A 15987-nucleotide genomic window follows, 5' to 3' on the forward strand; every position below is an offset into this window, starting at 1 on the left:
AAGAAGAAAGATAAGGCGAAAGAAGCATCTTCTAAGGGGGAAGATAAGTCGAAAACTTCCAAGAAAAGGAAGGATTTCCTCAGACACAAATCCTCCAAAAACCCTCCATCCACAAGAACCCATCTCAGTAGAGCGACTATCTCTATGTTCGACACAAGAACCTGCTGTTATGGAAATGGAGGTTAATCACTTAAGTCTCCCACAAGAACCTGGCTTGCCAGAAGAGACGAGAGAAGTGATTGCTAACCCGATTGTTGCTGATGTTCTTCCCACAGAAAGTTCCCTCCCACAAGAACCTACCTTTGTAGAACAGGTACCGAATATTCTGACACAAGAACCTGCATCGGTAGTTGAGGACGAAAGCTTGATAGCTGCAAAAGCCACCGACCCGAAAGCAATTGTGACAGTACCAGAAGCTGCGCCAATCCCTCCATCAAGAGATCAACTACTTCGAGAATCTATGGAGAATGATTTCAATAGAGTCATGCAATGGCAAAAATGGCGCACATCTCCATTAGATACCCTTCTTGAAACATCTGAAGCAATGAAGGACGAGGAACAATTTGCCTTAGAGTGGATCGGCACAAAAGATGTATATGAAGCATTGCGTCTTGAAACGATTAGATGAGTGTACTCCTAAAAAGTGACCAATTGCACTCTCGGGAAAGAGAAGGCACCCATTTGCATTGAGCTTAACAAGCCACCTTTGGATCCAGCTTTTGTTGAAGAAATGAAGGAGCTTCGATATGCACTACTCCTATCCAAGATTAAGACTGAATTGGAAAAGACTCATCAAAATGATCCGGGATGCAATGTCAGCGGATTAAAAGATGATGAAGGAAGGGAAATTGATCCCGAAGATGAACAGAACCAAGAAAACAACCATGCTGAAGATGCTGATGACAAAAATGACCATGCTGAAGATGCTGATGATGAAAATGATAGTGATGCTGCAGATGATGATGAAGATGATGATAATGATGATGATGACAACAATAAGGGTAACCCGAACTATGACAGTGAATCTCCTCTATTAATTACTGATGACCCTTTACCCGAAAGAACCTCATCTCAACATTCATCCTCAAAGAGTGATAGCAAAAGGGAAGCATCACTTAGGCCTGAGAACTCAACAGCAAGTGGATTGGTTAAAGCCTCCCCTTGGATTGGAATTCCTCATGCTGAAGAAATTTCAAATGCACCTATTGAAGACTTATCTCGTGTTATCGTCCCCCATATTGATCACATGGACGAATCACCAATCAAGCGAGAAGATGCTACAATTCGTGAGGGAAAAATGGATGCCTCACCTATTCTTATCAGCTCAGCCAGTGGTGGCAAAAAGGATACACCACCTCGAGAAGAACCGATGGACACTTCACCCACCAACATTGAAGCCGATTCTCCACCAATGTCTCCACGTCGCATCATGAACCTTATGATGGGCACGGTTCATACAACCGAAGTTATTCACCAAGAATATTTGTTCCTTCGCCGCAAGGATTCCCAAACCTTGGAAGAATTATCCAAGAAAGTAGACCAACTAATGGCTACTCAAGCTCAATCTCGTCCTCCACCTCAAGCTCAACCTCAACCACAACCGTCAGCTCAACCGAAAAGATCCTATAAAGCTCAACTGGTGAAAGAACTTCATGAGCTTCAAACTGCTGTGAACAAGGTGGCACGTCAACAGCATTAAATCAAGCACTCTCACTACAGTCTCAAGGCGAGAGTTGATTTGGCATGCACAAAGATTGAGACTGCACACGATAACTCATATCAAATGGGCCAATATTCGCTCCAAATCCTTGGATATGTGCAAGGCATCTTGATTGCTATTAGCAATTTGTCTCCCCTAGCTCCTACTACGTGTGCTGATGATGCCAAAAAGGGGGAAAAGAGGAATCCTGATGATAAGGATGATGACCATCTTAGGGATGCACAAAGAGACTCTGATAGAAGAAGCATAAAGTCTTTGCCTCCACCTCCAGCTTCCAAGTCTCGTGATCACCAACCTTCACAATCAAGACATCACTCGTCTCGTGATCACCAACCTTCACATTCCCGACATCATTCTATGAAGCCTCGCCAATCTTTTGGTTCTGAATCTAAATACATATTCAGTGGACTTTCTAAGAGAGAAAGGAAGAACCTCAGGCAAAAGTTATGAGAGATAGAACTGTAACAATGGATGGTGTGGGAAATTTTGTTGATTTTAAGCCTTATGAAGAAGGAAGCGCAAAACGTTTTGAAGGATGCAATGTTCCTATCTGGATGAAGACAAGAGATAACCATACAAGGCAATACCACATAAGCTCTCAAAACGAAAGCATCAAGAGAACTAACAGAGAGTTATGGGACAAGCATGAAAAGGAAGCACTAGAAAGAGAGCACGAACTCCGGGAAAGAGAACGAGTAAAGGAGCTAATCAAAGATGTCACAAAAGTGACCAAGAAATCTGAATCAGGAGTCATATACAATGCAGCTTTTAAAATTCATCCCGAATCTGGAAAAATCTACACAGAAGGAATGCAATCTTTCGAGCTCATCTCTTGGTGGAAATTAGGCATTGTAGAAGGATAAAACATTCTCGAGGCTTACAACAACTATATAAGCCTCAACATCAAAGGAAAATATGAAGATCTAGTCAAGAAGAACCCAATCAAAGTTTTCAGAGATCGTATCAATGAAGATATTGATTGTGACAGAATGCTCAAGGAGCAAAGAGAAAGAGACAACCGTGAACTAAAGGAGGCTAAACTGCAGAAGGCGAAACTGTTAGAAATGTAAAATACTTTACATTCTGCTCTCCTTAAATTTTTGTAAGTGTTTTATCTATATATGAATTCTTCGTTGTTACATCTTTCGTGTCTTTTGTCTAAGTTACTTGTCAGTATCCTATCAATAATTTGTATTATCCTTAGAAATCACTTGTAAACTCTCGATAATGGCTGTTTTGAAATAAAGAATCCTTTATGGGACATTTACCAGCCTTCTGAGAAGAGTATAGGTTTTGGCATCATCAAAAAGGGGGAAATTGTTATGAACTCTTGTATTAGGATTTTGATGATACCAATGTAACTTAGAATGTAGACCCCTAACTTTCGTTATTTCCATCGCTGCCTTCGTTCTAGACGAAAGTTGCCATAACTCATCTTGTAATTCGTGTTAAGTTAGACAAACACACGAAAACGAGTTATGTTTCTTAGTTAGGTCTACCAAAGCGAGAAGAGACAAAGAACACGAGATCAAAGGCTTCAACAACGAAAGATAACCTCAGGTTATCAACCATCTCGACAAGACAATAACATTTATGAAGAGTTATCAAGACACTCATTCTCTCCCATAACGAGAAGAATGTCTCTACTGTCTGAGTTGATTAACCTTATAGGGACAAAAAGGACCTTAAAGTGTGAGACACACATACCAAGGAGCATTGAATGAAGCTGTACTATACTTCAGAAGCTAGAAGACAAAAAACCCTAAGGTTGTTCATGTCTACAACGGCTACATGGTACAAACCGCATTAATGGAGCATTTATTGCGCCAAGTTCCCCGGTCCATACCCACTAGATAATAGGATTGAAATTTCATCTCCCTCCAACGGATGAAATTTTCCACTCCTACAAATACCCACCTTCATCAACTTAGAAGGTGCTGGTTCTTTTCACTCGATCATACTTTCAAGCAAAAACTCTTATACAAGCTCACCTCCTTACCAAGCTTTTGTGAACCAGTTGTCAAGGTGTGAAGATTCTTAAAAGAAGTCCATCAATCTTCATCTTCCACCTTGAAGAAGTCTTGCGATTTGTACGAAGCAATCATCCTTAAGTCAGTCAAGACTTCACCGTGTTGGAGAAATAAGAAATCATTTTCTACCAACCTCATCTCTGAAGAAGACGTTGATAGAGGCGGAGTAAACTCGCGGAGTTGAAAAACCTACAGGAAGCTGTCCAGCTTAGTGATAAAGGAAGCTTTCGTGTATTTTTACTAACAAGTGATAGTGCAAACCTTCCATAAGTTGTGGAAGAAGAGTGGAGTAGGAAAAGTTGGCCGAACCACTATAAAAACTCTCGTCTCTCTATCTTTTTACTTTCGTGCTTTACATTCTAGAATTGCATTATTATTCGTTCAAACCGAAAGTTGTCTTAAAACTTCAAACTGTGCAAAGAAACTAAAACTAACTTAATCTATCCGCTGCGCTACAACCCCGAAAGGTTGCTATTTGCCAAAAATCGAGAAGAGTCTATTCACCCCACCCCCCCCCCCCCCCTCTAGACTCTCGTTCTAACACTACCAGGACCAACATAAAATAATTCCTAAAATTCGAATATATATATATATATATATATATATATATATATATATATATATATATAAGTTCCAGTGCGTGTGAATGCTTCGCGTGCGGTTGTGCGGGTGATTGATGTGCGTGAGTTTTGTACATAATGTGCGTGAGTCTTATGCTTAAGGTGTGTGAGGTTTGTGCTTAATGTGTGTGAGTTTTGTACTTAAGGTGCGTGAGTTTTGTGCTTAATGTGCGTGAGTGTGTACTTATTGTGAGTTGTTGAAACTTTAAAGTGCATGAGTTTTATGCTTAATGTGCGTGAGTTTTGTGCTTAAGGTGCGTGAGTTTTGTGCAAGCCAAGAAATAAAACAGAGTAAAAGCCATAAAAATTATATAAAAACATATTATAGAAATGGCTGTCAACCAAAAGCTTGTTACCGTGTTATGTATGTTCATGGTTGTCTTCTCCTCAATGCATAATGTTTATGTTTACGCAGACTCTGATATATTTAGCGGTTGGTTAAAGAAGGTTGAAGAAAACGTAAAGCCTATTCAATTTCATTCGAGGAAATTAATGGTGGTTTATGATAAATCCACCACTATTAAACCCATTGATGCTCGTGCTTTTCATGCAAACAAGATGAAGGCAGACTCCGATATATTTGGGGATTGGTGACCAACTAACTAGACATATATAATTCAGACTTTTCAAACATTAAGCGACATGTGGGATTGCAATAGCTGCAATAAGGACAACTAGATACTAAAGAGTAACTCCCAAAATCATTGGGCTTGGTCTGTGAGAAAACAATAGAGTAATGGAATGATTCAAATCTTAATTTTGTACAATATAATATATTCTTTTTTGTTTCACCACCAAATGTAATATTTGTACGGATCATTAATGAAATTTGATATTCCCATTGCATTTTAATTTGATTTGTTACCTTCAACTTCTTAATTACCTAATGCATATATGCTCAATCTTTTACCCCAAAATTTTTGTGTATGAAACGAACAAATAGACCATAGAAATATTTAATTTCTCCCTTATATCCTTACTAGCTAGTTTTACATTGATTTAATGCCCACCGTTTATATTAAATTAAGTAATTTAAAGTATATCAATGCAAGATTATTTAAGAGAAGCTCATTATAGTTGACATAAAAATTAATATTTAATTTGCACTTTTCTAAATACTTAGGTAGTATGGTATTAGGTATTAGTTTTGTTAATTCACTTTTGGATAGGTTTATCATTGTTTCATTGCTTGTTCACCTTTTTTTTTTTTGTTTGTAGTTGTGCTAATTTGTAAAAGGAATAAATTTAGGGTGTGTTTGGTTGGCAGGTTTAGCACTCAGGTATGTGTATGAAAGTGATTGTTATTGTTTGGTTGACTGGTTTTTAAAACACTACTATGAGTTTGGAATACCCTATTAATGGAAAAACCAATTCCCTTATTTTATAATGGTTTCATTTCATTGTTCATCCTTAGCCTAATCATTTCCATTCCACCCTACTACCAAATATACAAAATACTTTCGTCAAAACCCATTACCATTACCAAGTATTTGATACCCATTCCGATTCCCATGTGCGAACCAAACACACCCTTAGTCTAGTCTAATTAGTTTTGTTACATTACATAAATAAATGCATGGAATCCCCAGTGATATTTATAAAAGGGAAAATCAACGATTTGGTCCCTCAATTGTTAGCGAAATATCAATGTAGTCCCTTAATCGCGTAATTATCAATTTGGTTCCTCGAAATAACTGTTTTTAGTTGATTTAGTCCCTCCGGCCGTAGTCCGTCAATAATCCGGCGATAGTCTTTTCACACCATCTCACCTCAAAAATATGGCAGTCGAGTCTTATCATGTGCTTTGGAGCCTTCGTCTGTCTAGAGCCTTCGTCCGGCCTCCCCCAGGTCATCGCCTTCAACATCGCAGCGATTAGACGGCTTTGGAGCACTTTCGTGATCACGGTCCAGATTCATCTATGGCGACGCCGGCGGTAGCCCCTCTCGACCCTCTGGAGTTGTCGTAGAGCCTCAGCGGAGTGATCTCCATGGTCGAATTGAAGAACGACTACCGGTTGCGAAGAGTATAGTTCGGCGATGTGGAATTCAAAATAGAGGGAAGAGATTGTGGAATTCAAAAGTCAAATAGATTAAAGTGTAAAGTGAGCAGTGAGAATAGTGTTAGGTGGGCTGGTGGTCAGTATCTTTCTTATTAAGTTGCAAACAATCCGGGATGGAATGACTGAAATTCTTGTGTGAAATTCCTCGTCGATTTCTGTTTCCCCAGATCCATTCTCAGGCAAGCTTTGATTATTGTCCGGGAGGTGAAAATTGGATATATGCGAAAAGTGCAGACTTTTCTAGGATTGAAGAGAGATATGGAGAAGCTATCTCTAATCGATGCCAACATTTCTGAGGTATAAATGGGTTTTAATGATTGGGTTGTGCAGTTTTTTGCCGTTTTACCCAGTTTGATCTTTCTTGATGCCGTTTGACTCATTGCATATACGCTGGTAGTTTCTTCTGATTATTGAGTATTCAGATGCAGTAATTCCCGTCAGGCAGGCAGCGAACCAGCAGATCCGACGGCATCAGACGGACCACCGTACCCAGCAGATCCGACAGGCTCAGCGGCATATTTCGTCAAGTGAAGCTTAGTCAGGGAGGATGAAGAAGATGGTGTGAAAAGACTAAATTGCCCAGGGCAAATCGGAGCTATCGCCGGATTATTGACGAACTACGGCCGGAGGGGCTAAATCTACTAAAAACAGTTATTTCGAGGGACTAAATCGATGATTACGCGATTAAGGGACTACATTGATATTTCGCTAACAATTGAGGGGCCAAATCGTTGATTTTCCCTTTATAAAATTGTCATTTTTATGAATTGGACCCACTCACTACTACAAATAACACTTTTAACGTCGGTTTTTTGACACATTTAACGTTGATTTTTTTCTAACGCCAAACTAGCAAACGTAATAAACAAAAGACACGATATTGGTTATAAAAACCGATGTCGTATATTTTTTTAAAAATTTTAAAAATAACATACGGTGTCGGTTTTATTAAAATCCAAAGTTGTATTTTAATTTTTTAAAACTAAATACGACGTCAGTTCTTAGTAAAAATTGATGTCATATATTTTTTTTAAAATAATTAAAATAATATACGATGTCGATTTTTAGTAAAGTTATTTTTAAAAATTTTTAAAAAACAACCAACGTCCTAGTTTATGTTTTTTATTTAATTTATTTTTTTTAAAAAAATTGACCTCATTTTTTGTTTTTGTTTTTAATTATTAAATATATTTTGTTGTAATTTGACCTATCAATTAGCCCAGATCTCGCGTGATAGTTGCACGGTAATAGCTTGGAGATATGCGTGTATATGTATGCGTGTATAGAGTAGAGAAGTAAAAGAGAAAGGAGAAGAAGAAGAACACCAAATGTAGGGCACAACAACCATATCATTTCATTAGCCTTCACTATCAATTTATAGGAATCCATACAACCTTTCATATCCTTAATCATAAACAATGTAATAAGTGGAAGGCAAATGAAGAGACTCAAGATTAATGGCCATAATGAAATATTTATAACACTCCCCCTTGGCCATTATCTTACCACACTCATGCCTCGTTAAAAACCTCGCTAGAAAACCCAGTGGGAAAAACTAGACGAGGAAAAGAGTACACGAAGTATGTTAAACTATTGTGTTGCACCGGTTGCCTCATTAAAAACCTTAGCCTAAGAAAACCCAGTGGGAAAAAACTTAGCCTAGGAAAAGAGTACAACCATAAGCCTTCTAGGCATAATCTTCAAGATTTCAAGAGTCTTCAGGACTATCCACTCAAGTGCACCAACATCGGTTGCCTCATTAAAAACCTTAACCTAAGAAAACCCTGTGGGGAAAAACTTAGCTAAGGGAAAAAGAGTACAGCCATATGCTTTCATAGCATAATCTTCAGAATTTCAAAAGTCCTATAGATTGTCCATTCTAGCACAGCTAGAGGTTGTCGCTCCCCCTGAAGATAACAATCTTCTAAGCCTACGCATCCCAATTTTATAAACATATTATTCAAATGTGGATGTAGGCAGAGACTTAGTGAACATATCTGCAAGATTGTTCAGTGGGGCAAACTTTCTCAACAAGAATTTTACAACTCTTCTAGAGTTCATGTCTGTAGAAGGACTTAGGTGCAACAGGTTTTGTAAGGTTCCCCTTAACAAAGCTATTACTTGCTTGTGCAACACAATCTTATTTTTCCTCATATGGGAGATTGGGGGTAAAAATATAACATAACCAGTTTTGGACCTGGCATCATAGGGACTAAATAAAAGAGCCAATGCCCAAGTAGCCATCAAAACCACATATGGGTTTCTCACATAAATGTCAAAATCTTTGTACCTCGAAGGTGCTGGAGGATATGTTAAATACCATTCCAATTTTCATTGTAGGGGGAAACACTAAATGTTGCTAGCAATTTCATCGCAAATTCAATATCAGGCCTGATGCGATTATGGAACTTCTAGTTCAATAATAGTGCTCCAATAGAAATGAAGTAATGGACTTCCAGTCCCTAAATATCCTCATTATCATCTTCGAGTCTAAATGGTCCTTTATCTACTTCAAGAGATTATTAGACAACCATTTGTGTGATAAGTAAATAATACTTATCCATATAAAACATCTTCATGACATTTTTCAAGTAGGCTAACTGGTGTATAAAACTTCTCCAAGGAGAAGCTCGATCTTCAGGTCGAGACAATACTTGGATTTCCAAGTCTTTTATTTTAAAACTCCATCCTTCGGCATGAGCTAATATCACCAAGCTCTCTATGTGTTTCAATGATATTTAAACCGTCAATATCGACTGAGATGATAAATAAATAACTCCATTAGCAATTCTTTAACGAACACATAATGGTACATATTATTTATACATTCCTTCTTCGGGAGGAAAACACTCAGTCAATAATATTCAAGTCATACAAAGACTTTAGTAATTTAATGATACACGTTGCGATTTTCACTTTCCACATTCCAAAAGTGTTGAATCCATTGGGGATTTACAAATAAATATTAGCGTCTAATGACCAGTAAATTACGGTCATGACGTTCATCAACTGCATATCTAAATTCATAATTCACTGCCAATAATGTTAATTTGCGGAACGTAATGCCATATGTTGTGGGTGAGAATATTTGATCAAAATCAATTCAGGGTCTCTGCGTAAACCCTTAAGCTACCAGTCTCGCTTTATATCATACCACCATATTGTTTGTATTTCTCTTTCGTACAAACACCCATTTGTAACCTACATGGTTAACATTAAATGGTGTACGTGTTATAAAGAGAATACAGTTTTAGCGAGCTGAGCTGTACATGCCTTAATTGCTCTTTTATACATAAAAAAAAATCAGGGCACTACTGGTGCCTAGCTCTGGATCCAGATTCTCATATATTGAGAGCAATTTATAAGGCAATTGTGTTGTCGACAACTATAACAGTTTTCATAAATTTCTCCCATAAAATAATGGCGATTTCTAATTCAACCAGACTCTAGCCATTTCCCAAAGATATTTTTATCTGGTCGTTCCGCATCCCCAGTATTATGATTCTGGGTGCATCTATAAATTTACTGGGGTTTTTCGCCTTCTGGACGAATGTCTTCACGACATACTTCTTTAAGCGATTTCAAGAGTGACACCATTTTCTACTAGATTTAGCTTTCTGCGGATTATACCAACATGTCCCCACGCTTCTGGCGTCAAGGAGCATTGGTAGATATATGTGGTCCTAGTACGTGGATTCAAATATTGAAGATCAATCATTCATAGAATTTCCCGGCATTCTATAAAATTTGAGCTCTTATCTCCCCCTAATGCCGTGAAATGATCTTCATAAAGTGTGCAGTCAGCGTACCTAATTTATATATTGATCCCTTATCATGGGCTCTAAGGATTTAAATAATAGACGGAGGTTTATAATCAACATATACATGCCCACAAAGGTACGCTATGGTGGTGATATAGGAAAAAGACTGCACAGTGTGAATAAAACGCAGATGGGAAATGTTGGTTTTATACCACGTACTAGGTTCTAGGGGGGAGGGGGGGTAATTATGATATGCAGTAGGTTAGATTGCGATAACCACAATAGCATATAAAACTGATGTCCCCAACAAGAAAATATATAATTTCCCAAGGCGACGCACTATAGCTCATGCCATACTATAAAATAATATGGGTCTTTAAAGCCTTTAAAAATGTATCGCAACATATGAAGTACCCAAAACATATATGTAATCATCTAAGAGTAACATATATAACCAGATATGAAAGAGTATATATCAAATGATATTATAAGAGTACACAACAATCATAAGGAAGTTAGAAGCTTGTCAAATAAAATAGATCTTCAAGATCTCCCAAAAATCCTTATCCTCAACTTTACATTAGTTCACTCACTGGTTTGGGAATTGCTTCGTGCAAATTCACATGATATAATCCACTCCCTCATTTGCTTCGGGCAAACTGATATGAAATAATTCATTCCCTCGTTTGCTTCGGGCAAACTGATATGATATCATTTTCTTCTATCTTTAAAATTAATAACATATAAATCAATAATATCATGTATGGCATAAGTCAAAGATCATTCTTATAAAGGGGTATAGTATACCACCCCTTAAATAACACAAAATTGCATTAAGCCATATTCGGAGAGAGATTTGACATTTTGACATTTCAAATTTAGTCAAAAGATGATTATCATAATTTCTTGATAATAGCAATCCTTTCGGGATTGGTATAGGATTTATGTAACAAATAATAATTCAATTTTGAATTAGCAACCAGTCAATTGCATACGAGAGTCATGTTGCATGCATGAGAAAAATTTCCATAAATAAGCATGCAAACTAAGAGAAGTAACTCCGAGCGAGAAGTAAACTTCCTCCAAAAAATAAAGTCCAGGAAGTAAACATCATTCAAAAAGTAAAAATTTCTAGGCTTACCATTCCATGTTAAAGCTTAGATGGATAAGCTTAGAGAAGTAAACTTTCAGAATAGTCAATTCGAGTAGTAAAATCACTTTGCACTCATAATAATTTGCGTCCAAAAATAACTTTTGGAATATATATACTTCTCGACCATGCAATAAATATTGCAGTCATGAATTAACTTTTCGGGTGCTTCAGGCATAAACTAACTTATTTGATGCTTCAAGCATGAGCTAACTTCTCGGATGCTTCATGCTTCAGGCATGAGCTAACTTTTTCATCCATGAATAGATTTTCATGCATTACTCAAAACATTATCATGACATCAATTATTTTTTCATCAATACCTCATAATTTCATTATCATCATTTATCACAATATTTGCTTCAGGCAAACTAGAATCATCAAGATGAGATTCATTCTTCGATGACCAAATGCTTTGGTGTGCGGCACAAATGGACAAATGCCCTTCACACCCATATTGATAGCAAACCTGCTTTTGGCTAGAATTTTGCTTCGATGAATTTGGTCGTCCTTAATTATATTGATCATTTTGCTTCTTATTATTTTGAGCTCGAAAACTCATACCACACTAGTCATAATCTCGACCGCAACCCCTTATAAAGTTACTCAACTGGGCAACATTATGTGTTTCAGGCACCAGTGCGAGACAACCATACTTGCATTATGATTCTTCATCAACAAATGGTTGTGTTTCTTAGCAACAAGGGGTGCTAAAAATCAGCTTATAATGTTTCTCATAATTTGCTATCATGTACTGCTGCTGGAGTACAAAATTACTTTGATGAAAAGTTGGCAATGTCTTTTCAATTAAATATTCCTCTAAAACTTCTTGTTTAGAGTTTCACTTTCGAGACTATTTTGTGCATAGCTGAATTATAGTTAATCACTGACTTACATTATAATCTGAAAATTAATTATGAGATTAAGCTAGTCAAAATGTGTCTGAAGAAGAACATTTGATGACTTCTGGTCGGGATAGTCCTTCAGTGACTTCCATCAATTCAAGGGGTTCTTTTTCAATCAGATACTCATTTTTAAGATCGTGGTTCAAGTGGTGACGTATGAAAATGGGAGCTTGTGCCTTCTGGGCATCGGTGCTCTGTGACTTAACAACAAAAAACTTGGCTCAATTCTTTAGATGCCGAATATATTTCAATATCAAGAGCCCAAGCTAAATAATTGCTTCATTCATAGGTGAGCTCAATAAATTCACATTTGGCAATGGAAGGGGTAATCTACAAAACATATATCATATGTTCTCATATACATTCATAATATCACATGTTCATAGCAAAAATAAGGAATTTGACATCTTCTAGATGTAAATCAAACTTTCAGAGATGAAGTCAAAAGGTAAAGTCTGAAAGAACAAATTAACCTTTCGAAAACACACAATAAACCATAAAAATGACCTTTCGAGTGTTCAACCTTTCGGCAGAAGAAAAAAAAAATCCTTTCGGATCCATGCAAGGAAAACATAATTTTCCATTTTCAAACATGAAAACATTTTGAAGCATTGCAACCTTTCGAATACCATGCTCATATTGCAGCAATATATACAACAAAAATATTTATGTACATTTAGCAACAACATCTATGCAGTTTGATATGAATGTTCTTATGTGCAGCATATATTATCAACATGGTGTACATACATTATATATACGAAAAATCACTTCTATTTACACAAACATATATATCACATTATTTCTTCCGATTAAAAATAAATAAAAAATCGGCATTTTAAGAATTTGCAAGCATATACCACGTGAGTCATATGAACCACCAACAACATTTTAAGAATTTGCAAGAAAAATCAAAATAAAATCAAAATCAAAATAAAATCGGCATTTTAAGAACCACGCACATAGTTTTCTTCCGCAGAATCAAAGTAAAATTGAAAACCATATTCAAGAATTTGCAAGCATATATACGAATCATATGAGCATGTGCAATATAAAACCATATATTATACGAATCCTATGAACATGCTTGTCCAATATAAAAACATGTATTGTAACAGATCCATGCATACCGTTCACCGAGGAGTATGTTGGCGATTCGTGCTAATAACGTGTTGTAATTTGACCTATCAATTAGCCCAGATCTCGCGTGATAGTTGCACGGTAATAGCTTGGAGATATGCATGTATATGTATGCGCGTATAGAGTAGAGAAGTAAAAGAGAAAAGAGAAGAAGAAGAACACCAAATGTAGGGCACAACAACCATATCATTTCATTAGCCTTCACTATCAATTTATAGGAATCCATACAACCTTTCATATCCTTAATCATAAACAATGTAATAAGTGGAAGGAAAATGAAGAGACTCAAGATTAATGGCCATAATGAAATATTTATAACATATTTTATGATTTCCCACCCAAACCTGAACAATTTTACAATTCACGTCAATTTTCAGAACTTGTCCAACAATTTGACATTCAAAATCTCACAATTAATCAAACTAATAAATATGAAAATTAATCTCAATAAGCAACTTAGACCATCAACTAAAGAAGTTAAAAATTAATAGTAATTCTACAATTGATAGTAATTAATAATAATAATTTCAAACTGAAATTATCAACATTAACTAAACATCATCAAGCATTGTTTTAACCCATTCATCAATAAGATGCTTAAACCATAGGTCTCAAACTTCATCAATCTCTTATCGATTGTAGGTCTCTTGTCTCTTTAAATTCTACAAAGCTGAAAAGAGATAAGTATAATAAATAAGCTAGTATTTTAAAAAATTTGAAGGAGAAATATATTTTATTAAATTACTTGCCTTATTCATTCTTTTGTAATGTTGGTTGGAAACAATATTCAACATGAATTTCATCATATAATAACCACATTTGGTACTTCCTCTTTGTAAGACACACTACATTTGAATTACAATACAATTAAGAATTTTTATTTTTTTTATAAAAAACAAAAAGATATCTGTAGTTTTACAAAGTATATGAAGTATTTACCAAACATATACTCCATTTTGGTGCACGACTTTGTTTACACAACAATTCCTAAAATGTGAAATATATAAACAATAATTTATAAAATCAAAATATATACATACTAATTCATATGATTTGAAATATATGCATAATAATTTATAAATTCAACATATATACATAATAGTTCATAAAATTTAATATATATTCACAATAATTGCAAAAATTCAACATATATACACAACAATTCCTAAAATACGAATATATAAACAATAATTTATAAAATCAAAATATATACATAATAATTCATAAAATTCAAAATATATATACTATAATCCTTTAAAATTTGAAATTATACACAATAATTTATAAAATTCAACATATATACACAATATTTCATAAAATTTGAAATATATATACAATATTTCCTAAAATTTAAAATATATATGCAAAAACAACTAAGTTTCAAAATTTAGACCCAATAATTCAAAATATATGAAATATATATAAAATAATTCCTAAAATTCGAATATATATATATATATATATATATATAAGTTCCAGTGCGTGTGAATATTTCGCGTGCGGTTGTGCGGGTGATTAATGTGCGTGAGTTTTATACATAATGTGCGTGAGTCTCGTGCTTAAGGTGTGTGAGGTTTGTGCTTAATGTGTGTGAGTTTTGTACTTAAGGTGCGTGAGTCTTGTGCCTAAGGTGCGTGAGTTTTGTGCTTAATGTGCGTGAGTGTGTACTTATTGTGAGTTGTTGAAACTTTAAAGTGCATGAGTTTTATGCTTAATGTTCGTGAGTTTTGTGCTTAAGGTGCGTGAGTCTTGTGCTTAAGGTGTATGAATTTTGTACGTAATGTTCGTGGGTGTGTACTTAATTTGAGTTGTTGTTAAAACTTAAGGTGCGTGTGTTTTTGTGCTTAATGTGCGTGTGTTTTGTGCTTAAGGTGCATGAGGGTTGTGCGTAAGATGCGTGAGTTTTGTGCTTAAGGTGTGAGTTTGTGTTCTGAATGTATTTTGTTTGTGTGTTTAATGTGCGTCTGTTGTGCACTTAAAGTGCGCCAGTGCAATGCTTTATGTGAGTTCACCCGCACAACCGCACGGGAAGCACCACCCGCACCTGATCGCTTCCCTATATATATATATATATATATATAGGTAAGTTCAGGTGCGGCGGGGCTTACGGTGCGGCGGTGTGACGTCACCAATAGTTGAGCGATTATACACCACCAACGTTAGGAAATACACCACAAAAAACACACACAAATTAGGTACGCATCACCAGAAACACACCATTATGTGTGAGTAAAAGCACCATACAGTGTTCAAAAATTTACCATTTGGGGTGGTGTGTTATAGAATATTCTGTGTGATTGAGTATCCTATATTTTAGGAAACTAAAATGATAGCATACCATATCAGTTTAGATCCAGCTTGTATTTAAGGGGTAGTTGACTAACCCTAAAGAGATAGAGAAACAGGAAGGACTCTCCAAAGGTATTCTCGTCTCTCCAGTATTCTTACATGGTATCGAGCCAGTAGAATAGAGTGTTTTTTTTCGGCGTCTCCGATCGTCACCGCCGGTCCAGGGCCTCTCGCCGTCGTCCGGCGACCTCGCTTGGAAAGTTTCCCAGCGATCTGACCTGCGCGCGAGCCTCACGCGCCACCGCCATCCGC

General features: G+C 36.1%; 1 protein-coding gene across 1 annotated transcript; it reads left to right on the plus strand.

Annotated features, from left to right (window-relative positions):
• The first annotated feature begins 730 nt into the window (after positions 1-730).
• Positions 731-1699, plus strand: LOC109177615 (acidic repeat-containing protein-like). Its single transcript, XM_019327026.1, has one exon. It carries the CDS (start codon positions 731-733, stop codon positions 1697-1699), a length of 969 nt encoding a protein of 322 aa, XP_019182571.1.
• Positions 1700-15987: the final 14288 nt, after the last annotated feature.

This window comes from Ipomoea nil, unplaced genomic scaffold (genome assembly GCF_001879475.1).
Source record: "Ipomoea nil cultivar Tokyo-kokei standard unplaced genomic scaffold, Asagao_1.1 scaffold0176, whole genome shotgun sequence".
Classification (NCBI taxonomy): domain Eukaryota; kingdom Viridiplantae; phylum Streptophyta; class Magnoliopsida; order Solanales; family Convolvulaceae; genus Ipomoea; species Ipomoea nil.